This window comes from Gadus chalcogrammus, chromosome 4, assembly GCF_026213295.1.
Source record: "Gadus chalcogrammus isolate NIFS_2021 chromosome 4, NIFS_Gcha_1.0, whole genome shotgun sequence".
NCBI lineage: Eukaryota > Metazoa > Chordata > Actinopteri > Gadiformes > Gadidae > Gadus > Gadus chalcogrammus.
Window position 1 is genome coordinate 25,327,840 of NC_079415.1, and position 10,772 is coordinate 25,338,611.

Here is a 10,772-nt window from a genome sequence, read left to right on the forward strand (position 1 = left end):
TCGTGCACGTGCACGTACTCAAAGCTTGTGACCCAGAGCAAGCTTCTGTTTGTTGTTATCCTGCGGTAGCTACTGGAGCTAGCTAACTAGCTAATCCAAATTTGGACCTAGCACTAGAAGACAACCCTAAACTCCAACCTAGCTAGCCTGGCTCACTCTCGCGCATTTGTGTTCGCGCTCGTGCGTGATTGCGCGTCCATGTACTTGGAATGGGTGGAGTCAGAGTCAGCGTTGAGGGAGAGGGGGTAGGACCATTTGAGTTGTGTGTTTTCAAAATCTGCTGGCGTATCGCAAATCCCATATCCAACCATTAATCTAACTATAAAAAAGTAATTTCGAGTCATCTGTCTCAAGTCTAAGTCAAGTCTCAAGTCATGAAGACCAAGTCAAAGTCAAGTCGAGTCTTTTATCAGTGTTAGTCAAGCAAGTCTCAAGTCCTCAAATTTGCGACTCGAGTCTGACTCGAGTCAAGTCATGTGACTCGAGTCCCCCATGTCTGGTTACACTAGACATGAATAGGAAGCTTGCAATGAGCATTTCAATGACCAGAAATAGTCAATACACTCAGGGGGAGAAATGACCGCTCACACATGATATCTGAATGAATTATTTCAAATAACCCTGCCTCGTTCAATCAATGAGCTTGATGTTTTGCTTTCACAAATAGGTTATAGGCTGTGTCACTACCAAATATGTCCGTGCGCAACTCTCAGAGTGACGTAACTAGCCACCAGACATTGATTTCAAAAGTAACTTATTAATTACAAGTCTAAACTGTGGAAATTTGAAAGATATGGGGGGGGGGTCGATGGCAACCACCATAGCAACCATGACAGTCACGTGACGTGGACGCAGGCCCATTGAAAAGAATAGGCCAAAAAACGTAGGCGTGTCACATGTTTAGAGCCGTTATTGTAATGTGTTTTCCGCTGTGGGCAGATTTACTACAATCTGGTGTGAGACTGGGTTTAAGGAACGTGGTTAAATCGGATTGTTGTTTTGACGAATCCTGCGCAGCCCCCCCCCCCTTCTGAAGTCGAAAATAATCTCCCAATTTAAATGCATTGGTTTAATATTGAATAAATTAAATATTAAAATATATATTATATATAAATAAATAGACAATTATTTAGCTAAAATATTATAAGTTGACCATGTAGTTATTATCGTTATAACAAGATCTGTATCTGACCATTGACAATCCACTTCCACTAATCCAATCATGGGGAATGTGGTTAAGGTATGACAATATTTAAGTATTTATAATATAAAAAACTAGCCTACGTAGGCCTAGAGCATATCATACATTTGACATATAGAGTTAGACTATTAGGGCTGTCAAAACGAACTTCGCTATTCGAATATAATTCGAATTTTTTAAAAAGGAGAACATTCGAGTGCGGCAACTAACGTTCGAACCTTTTTTTTTTTTTTTTTTTAGCAAATTTTATTGACAAGTCAAGAATTACATTTAACTTTTGCCGAGCAACGACGCAAATGAAAGTCAACGTCGTGCGTCGTGACGTTCGGCAATCGGCATTGTATGCTTACAAGATGCTGGGAAGCAGCGCGCGAGCAGACACAGAGATGGAAAGCATAACTTTCGGATTTCCATCGAGAAACGGGAAGATTACATCCAGAGAACCCGTCATTTGCAAATTATGCTGCAAGTCGTTAAAGTACCACTCGACTACGAGCAACATGAGCGCACACCTCCATTCAGTGCATTACTCGGAGTACGCAGAACAGTTAGCGGCTGAGGAAGAGCCACGGTCAAAACAGCCAAGAATAACATCGTAAAATAGTGTGTGTGTGTGTGTGTGTGTGTGTGTGTATTTGAATGATTGAACATCAGCTTCTTCATTAAACATCATTGCTTGAATATTTCTGGCGTTATATCTTACGTATTTATATAAGTTTTGTATTGATTTGGTAAAACTTGTTGCAAATGTTACATAACAGATTTGGTTGACGCGCCCTCTAGTGGACGCGGGACGTAGGCCTAATAATAGGATGGTATCGGTGTATATAATGATATAATAAAAAAAACATTAAAATATTCGAATATTATTCGAATATTCAACATAAGAAGCATTAGAAATTCGAATATGATTTGAGGGGAGGATTGACAGCCCATACATATATTATATTATATGTATAAGGTTATAGGCCGAATTCGGTTAAAATGCAGCCTCTGCTGGCCCACAACTAGATTGTCTCGTTGTCTGTATACGCTTTATAGTAGGGCTGCTCGATTATGGGAAAAATCATAATCACGATTATTTTGGTCAATATTGATATCACGATTATTCAAACGATTATTTTTGAGTTTGAAAACATGCATTTATTGACACAATCAATTATGACATAGAAACACGTGTAAGTATCCAAAATAAAACCTTTTTCGTGTGTAAGTGTACTGTCTGCCACAACATTCTGAATCTAACATTTGATTTTTATAAAACATTTCATGAATACAATATATTCAGCCAAATGCACTGACGAATGACTCGACTGAAATAATACATTCCCTATTTAATGTCTAGAGAACAACGGTCCCAGCATTTCTCCATAGCAAAGTTAAAAGTCACAAAGCCATAACAAACACATGGCTAATAAAAATCATATTGTTGTTAAACAGAAATACATATACAAGATGTACTTGGCAGTTCTGCCTTAAAGAACTCTTAGTTAAAGTCTGCTATAGGAGCTTGTTATCGTTCATCAAACTGTAACGTTACTGAAACTTTAATATTCCACACGGTAGGTCTACTCCAACATGTCTGTCAACAGTCGATGCTGCTGATTGGCGGTTCACTGGCATGTCCCGCCTCCTGCCAACGGCATACTTCCTGATGCAGCACGCCTGTTAGATTGTACTCCCTCTCGCCGCGTTGAATGCTTTCGCATGCGCGTCTCTTTCATAAACTTTCATAAACTCTCTAGGCCTACTGTAAAACGGAAAATTATCGCTGAAGTACATGAACTGCGACATGCCGCCGGTTGCCGCGAGGCACCATCGCCCGGCAGCGGGCAGCCGGCAGCAGGCAACGCGCGGTTCAGTCGACTTCAGGTTGATGTGAAAGTCAACCAAACATCAAATTAATCGTTTCAACTCGATTATACGAGTTTGGAGATCGTTTGACCCCAAAATCGATATCGCGATCGAAATTCGATTAATTGCACAGCCCTACTTTATAGGTAAATTATTTTTCAATTATTATAACCATGTAGCCTTTATTTTCTTGGCATTATCATTACATCCTTTCTCGTTACATCGATATAAATTATTGTTATAACGAGATCTGTATCTGACCATTGAGCATCCTCTCGGAAATGAATGAAATTCATATTGAAGGTATGGCACTATATCCCTATTCACGCCGGCCCTTCTTGAATTTAATAGACCACTTTCGTGCATAGGTATATACATACCTATTTATTTATTTATTATGTACGGAGACCACCAGACCTCCTCGAAGCAACAAAATAAATAAATATGTAGGCCTATGGATAAATAGGTACGTATATATATATATATATATATTATATATATATATACACACATACACACATACACATACATATTTATAGATATTTAATATAGCTGTTTATTTATTATTTCAGAGGAGACTGCAAAGAAAAAGTTTGACTCTCAGATCTCTGATTTGTTCCTCTGTTCTAGTTACGGTGAACACGTGGAAAAAGTGGAAAGGCCAGGAATAAACCATTTCCCATGATACAATCTGTGAAAATATCCTGGAAAAGTTGGCACATAAAGCAAGTTTTGGTTCTTGAGAAAGAACAGAAATGTCGTTGAGGTTGTAGGTTTTCTCACAGTATGCGTATGAAACAACCTGGTCTCACAGGAATCCGTGAAATGACCACGGAAACACGCCAATTTCCATGATATGGCCATGGATTTGCTCCAATGCAAGTTGATGACACTCATATTCCGTGGCACACACACAGATCCCCGTTTCAATGAACGAGTCGACCACGGGTGCTTAACTCAAAATCCGTGGTGGCATCACGGAATCACTTAAATTGTCTGTGATATGCCAAAGGAATTTGCTCAAATGCAACCTAATGACACTCATATTCCGTGGCACACACACAGATCCCCGTATCAACGACCGAGTCGACCACGGGCTCTTAACTCAAAATCCGTGGTGGCCTCACGGAATCACTTAAATTGTCCGTGATATGCCAACGGAATTTGCACCAATGCAAGTTAATGACACTCATATTCCGTGGCACACACACACAGATCCCCGTCTCAACGACCGAGTCAACAAACATCTATATTAAATATCTATATATATATATATATATACATACACACACACACATACACACATACACATACATATTTATAGATATTTAATATAGATGTTTATTTATTGATTTGTTATATACACAGACCACTAGACCTCCTCGAAGCAACGAAAATGGTCTATTAAATTCAAGATGGGTGCATGGGCGAGAACAGGGATATAGTGCCATACCGTCAATATGAATTTCATTCTATATGGTCATTTCAAGGATCCCTGTGAGACTCGGTTGACTCGGTCGTTGAGACGGGGATCTGTGTGTGTGTGCCACGGAATATGAGTGTCATTAACTTGCATTGGTGCAAATTCCGTTGGCATATCACGGACAATTTAAGTGATTCCGTGAGGCCACCACGGATTTTGAGTTAAGCGCCCGTGGTCGACTCGGTCGTTGATACGGGGATCTGTGTGTGTGCCACGGAATATGAGTGTCATTAGGTTGCATTTGAGCAAATTCCTTTGGCATATCACAGACAATTTAAGTGATTCCGTGATGCCACCACAGATTTTGAGTTAAGCACCCGTGGTCGACTCGTTCATTGAAACGGGGATCTGTGTGTGCCACGGAATATGAGTGTCATCAACTTGCATTGGAGCAAAATCCATGGCCATATCATGGAAATTGGTGTGTTTCCGTGGTCATTTCACGGATTCCTGTGAGACCAGGTTGTTTCATACGCATACTGTGAGAAAACCTACAACCTCAACGACATTTCTGTTCTTTCTCAAGAACCAAAACTTGCTTTATGTGCCAACTTTTCCAGGATATTTTCACAGATTGTATCATGGGAAATGGTTTATTCCTGGCCTTTCCACTTTTTCCACGTGTTCACCGTAACTAGAATAGAGGAACAAATCAGAGATCTGAGAGTCAAACTTTTTCTTTGCAGTCTCCTCTGAAGTTTCTTTACGAACCGGTTTGATAGAACAGGCCGTTTTGAAAATCCCTGGCCTTGACATCGAGACCAGGGACATTAGCATAATCCAACCCCTATCAGGTGAATAACCATGCCCATTCCAAACACAGATGTGATGAAGAATGAGAGGAGCTCTGTCGGGTAGAGCTTTTATGACGCAACGAGTGTGTGGATGGTGGGTTTCCCGGATACATGTCGTATAACGCCACAGTGTGTGTGGATTGTAGGCTTCCCAATTATACGCTATAAGTTACGTGAAGGAAAATATATGTAAAGAAAGGATAGGATTAAAGATGATTAGATACAATGTACATTTAGATGAACATTAAAATACACACTAAGAAGAATGTACTCCAATGAAACGCCACTTTACCTCCCAGGTCCTCCTCCTCCTCTTCTTCTCTGGTGTCCCCGCTCTTCTTCATGGGCGCGGACCCGTCCTCTCCCTCCAGGGTGGACTGGGTCTCTCCTGGGCTCTGACAGCTCCACCGTAGGGTGGACTCCTCAGTCTCCTGCTCCACTCCCCCAGCCCAGGCCCCCTCCCTGGGCTGGGAGCAGGGGGCTGGCGGGGGTGGGACCTCCAGGACCTCCGGGAGCTCTGGTGCCCGGTCTGGGGGGAGGTCTAAGCCATTGCTGCTGGCGGTGAGGGGAGTGGAGTTGGTAGGTGGTGCCACCTCGAGGTGATGCTGGTAGCGCAGCCAGTCCTCCCCCAGCTGCTCCCGGAAGCTGTCCATCCGCTCTATGTCCTTCTGGTGGGGGAGCACGATGTCTACCGGGAGGAAAGAGGGCTATTACTTTGAAATGTACTGTTTGTATATATGTCTACCGGAAGGAGATTGGACATTTACTTTGAAATCAATGCATATATCTCTACCGGAAGGAGAGGTGAATTTTACTTTGAAAGGTTTTTATTAGTGCTGTCAGTTAAACGCGTTATTAACGGCGTTAACGCAAACCAATTTTAACGGCGTTAATATTTTTATTGCGCGATTAACGCAATTTTTATTCTTTTTTTTTCTTTGGCTCAAAACAAAGAAGCAGTAGCCTGACAGCTATGTTCAAGGCAGTATGTTTGTATGTTCATCGTTTAATTGCACTATAGGCTTTTTTTTTGTATCGTCCTGTTTTGATCAGTATGCCAATGTTGTTATCAATAAAAAAACATTTGCAAGGCAAGCCGATGCATTTCTCCATGTTGATAAGAGCATTAAAATGAGAAAAATTAATGGGACAAAGAAATCAAGGGATATTTAGCATAGAAAAAACATTTGCAATTAATCGTGATTCAATATTTTAATCGCTTGACAGCACTAGTTTTTATACATCCTTCTGGTGAGGTAGCACGATGTTTACTGCGAATAGAGGACTTTTACTTTGAAAGTAGGGCTGCACGATATGGGCAAAATATGATATCCCGATATTTTTTGGCTGAATGGCGATATACGATATATATCTCGATATTTTCTATAGAGTGGGTTAGATGTTTTTTATGTAAGTCAAAAACCACATGTGAGATGTTGCAAGCACTTATATTAAAATATAGGTCCATATGATTGCAACATGTGATTTTGTATCGTTATTTTCAACGGAATTCAATGAACATGTTAAAAAAAAAAGGGATGTTTTTCACCTTCTTCACAAAATAATCACCTATGCAAAACAATAAAGCTGTAGGTTACACACATTAGCTACCATTAAGAGCATTGGCTTCGTCGCATTGTCCTGCGTACTATGGTGAGGGTTTCAGTGCGCCGTAACTTTAATCCCCCGCCCCCTCCCTTCTCCGTTCCATTTGGGAACATGTTTGGTTTCATTTCGCTTGTTTCGTATATTTTAATTAATTAATTAAGAGCGTCACCAGAGGGCACCCCCAACACATTTGCCGATCGCCGGCCCTGGTTTCGGGGCAGAAGAAACTGTCGCGGCCGGCGATGCAGCAGCACAGCCACGGACTTTTACGCATTCCTCATACTGCACTTTGTGCCGCTGCTGTAAATGGTGGAACAGATTTGTCGTGCTTCCACTTTTAGTCGCAACGGTTTTGCTACACTCTACAGATGACCTGCAGCTGCTGCTCATCTGTTTTTTTTAAACCCTAACTATTTCCACATTATGGAGCCGTTTCTCCTCTTTGAAACAATTTCGTCTCCCGCCGCCGTCTCGTTTTCTTTACGGGTATCATCCATGCTTGTTGTGTTGTGAGGGGGCGGCGGGGGCGGGAATGAGGCGTCTTTGCACACGGCACGTTCGGAAAGACAGAGTGAGAGGGGGAGGGGTCGCGCTCACAGTCTCCAAGGCAAGCGCTGTAGACGCTTGAGCGGCAAACGGACCATTTTAACGCATATCGATATAAACGATATTGTCAAATCTTGTATCCCCTTGGAAATTATATCGATATATCGTACATAGCCGATATATCCTGCAGCCCTATTTGAAAGGTATGGGTTTTCTGGTGACGCGCACACACCCCTACCTTGAGAGGAGGTCCGTGGTCTGGGCTGGTGATCTGTGTCACTGAGTTCAGAGATGCTGGCCCTCCTCACCTTCACCTTGGCCTGCAGGAGGAGGGGAAACAGTGAAGGAGAGGGACACTAGCCTGCACGGAGCCTGGGCCCTTATTACAGAAACTTCCTATCTTAAGTCCTAAGTTACATTCAGCTTTACCTAGCAACAGATGAAGCTTACGTGCGCATCAAATATTTTTTAACTATCCGTCGACGCAACAGAGACGGCAAGCGCTGTGATTGGTCCTCTAACAAAGTCATTTCCGGAATCACTTCTCCGGTTTGACTTTGCACCTTATTTACTTTGTGCATTGTTTACTTTGCACATTAAGGACCAAACACCAAATAAGTTTTGAAAAGCTTTGGACGTTAAAAATTCTCCACCAAAGACTTTTCTGACATTGGAATATCATTTTTTACCCCTACTTCAAACCGGAATCAACCGGATTGAAGAGAGCAAGAGCGTCACTCTCATTGGCTGGAGGTTATTTTAACATTGAAAGGCCGTGCCCATATTTGGAAATCTATTGCTGCCAAGCCAAGGCCACTACAATAACTCTCCGTTGTTCAGGCAGGAAGCGTACCCTGGCCTTCTTCCTGCGGACCCGCGTCACCGCCACCTCGCCCACGGACATACTGTCGCTCAGCTCCCCCGCGCCGCTGGACCCTTCCTCTGCACCACGCTCCGTTTCCCTGGCAACCGGGGGCGGGGCCTGGGAATGGCCAATGAGCTGCCCCGGTTTGGGCAGGACCTTAGGGGAAGTGTCAGACAGTGAAACGTGATTGGCTGTTGACTGACTCATCAGAATGAACTGTATTAAAAGACAACAAAAAAAAAAAACACTGTTTCACGAATACATTGTTTTTGTTATTGTTGTAGCAGTATCTCTACAAAACAATGTCTAATGCTAAGTACTTAAGATTTACTTACGGACAGCTCTGATGAGGTCAACGTGCAGCCGTCCAGCTTGAGCTGAAACCAAAACACAGTGTCTTTGAGGGTGTAGGGTAGATGCGAGGGTGTAGGGTGGATGTGAGGCTGTAGGGTGGATGTGAGGCTGTAGTGGTGGATGTGAGGGTGTAGGGGTGGATGTGAGGGTGTAGGGGTGGGTGTAGGGGTGGGTGTGAGGGTGTAGGGATGGATGTGAGGGTGTAGGGTAGATGTGAGGGTGTAAGGGTGGATGTGAGGGAGTAGGGGTGGGTGTAGGGATGGATGTGAGGGTGTAGGGGTGGATGTGAGGGTGTATGGGTGGGTGTAGGGGTGGGTGTGAGGGTGTAGGGATGGATGTGAGGGTGTAGGGTAGATGTGAGGGTGTAGGGGTGGATGTGAGGGAGCAGGGGTGGGTGTGAGGGAGTAGGGTGGGTGTCAGGGTGTAGGAGGTCTACTGACCCTGAGGTGGGCCGCCCGGGGTGAGAGGTGACGGACGGTTGCAATGCGGTGGTTCCTCTGGAAGAACAGAGGGTTCCCATCCAGGATGAGCTGGGGGAGGAGGAGGAGGAGCACGTCAGGGTCACACACACATAAATACACACACCTGGACAGTAATTGGACAAGGTTCTACCAAAAAGCGTGCGTGCGTGCGTGCGTGCGTGCGTGCGTGCGTGCGTGCGTGCGTGCGTGCGTGCGTGCGTGCGTGCGTGCGTGCGTGCGTGCGTGCGTGCGTGCGTGTGTGTGTGCGTGCGTGCGTGCGTGCGTGCGTGCGTGCGTGCGTGCGTGCGTGCGTGCGTGCGTGCGTGCGTGCGTGCGTCGTGCGTGCGTGCGTGCGTGCGTGCGTGCGTGCGTGCGTGCGTGCGTGCGTGCGTGCGTGCGTGCGTGCGTGCGTGCGTGCGTGCGTGCGTGCGTGCGTGCGTGCGTGCGTGCGTGCGTGGTGTGCGGCGTGCGTGCGTGCGTGCGTGCGTGCGTGCGTGCGTGCGTGCGTGCTGCGTGCGTGCGTGCGTGCGTGCGTGCGTGCGTGCGTGCGTGCGTGCGTGCGTGCGTGCGTGCGTGCGTGCGTGCGTGCGTGCGTGCGTGCGTGCGTGCGTGCGTGCGTGCGTGCGTGCGTGCGTGCGTGCGTGCGTGCGTGCGTGCGTGCGTGCGTGCGTGCGTGCGTGCGTGCGTGCGTGCGTGCGTGCAACGCAGAAGCTAACATGTGGGTGTGTTACCGTGGAGAGAACATGCAGCAGTGCCAGAGGAGCGAGCTGAGAATGTTCTAGCAGCAGGTTGTAGGCAAGGTCCACGTGTTGCAGCGACGACAACTGTTCTACACCTGGAACACACACACACAGTAAATGTTGGATAACAAGTCTGCAGCTCTCATTGTATTTATGTAAATATCAATCAAAACAGTTGTGAATATTTTTCTTGACTCCACATTAAAAACAATGGTGTGTGGATATTTTCATTCTGCAACATGTTTACCTTCATAGTGTGTGTGTTTGTGTGCGCACATATAAATGAGCATGTGATTATAAACGTATGCGTGTGTTTAAGTGTGTATGTGTACATGTGTGTGTGTTACCGTTGATGGTCTCCAGCTCGTTGTTGCGGAGGATGAGTGTGTGCAGCTTGGCCTGGGCGCTAGGGGCAAGCGATGGCGCCCTCTGCAGGTTGTTGTAGCCCAGGTTCAAATACTTCAACTCACCGAGAGGCTGAGAGACAGAGACATAGAGACATAGAGACATAGAGACACGCAGAACGACCGACAGACAGACAGACAGACAGACAGACAGACAGACAGACAGACAGACAGACAGACAGACAGACAGACAGACCGACAAGGTAAGGTAAGCCAGGTTAAAGGGCTGATTATGTTCCCGGAAGGTAAACATTTTTGGGAAGCGCTTCGTCAGGCCCTTGCGGTGGATGCAAGGAGGGTCCGCAAGGACGTAAGGGGTCCGTAACCCCATTGCATTGCGTGAATGTGGGACCATGATCAACCCTTAAGAGTCCATCAACCAGCCGATACAGAAGCTCTGCCCAGCACTGTCGGTGCTTCAGGACAACCCTCAGACAGTTCAGCCCCGCCAAGTTAACAATT

The 10,772-nt window shown here is 45.3% G+C and overlaps 1 protein-coding gene across 1 annotated transcript in view; it reads right to left on the reverse strand.

The window, feature by feature from the left end:
* stk11ip (serine/threonine kinase 11 interacting protein) overlaps nucleotides 1-10,772 on the reverse strand; it is a 55,120-nt gene that overhangs the window by 40,296 nt on the left and 4,052 nt on the right. Inside the window, exons 8-14 of the mRNA XM_056588372.1 lie at nucleotides 10,254-10,383; nucleotides 9,898-10,001; nucleotides 9,146-9,235; nucleotides 8,687-8,728; nucleotides 8,340-8,507; nucleotides 7,725-7,806; nucleotides 5,625-6,020 (exon numbers count right to left, since the gene is read on the reverse strand). Coding sequence (XP_056444347.1) covers nucleotides 5,625-6,020; nucleotides 7,725-7,806; nucleotides 8,340-8,507; nucleotides 8,687-8,728; nucleotides 9,146-9,235; nucleotides 9,898-10,001; nucleotides 10,254-10,383 — 1,012 coding nt within the window. The remainder of the gene's footprint in view (nucleotides 1-5,624; nucleotides 6,021-7,724; nucleotides 7,807-8,339; nucleotides 8,508-8,686; nucleotides 8,729-9,145; nucleotides 9,236-9,897; nucleotides 10,002-10,253; nucleotides 10,384-10,772) is intronic.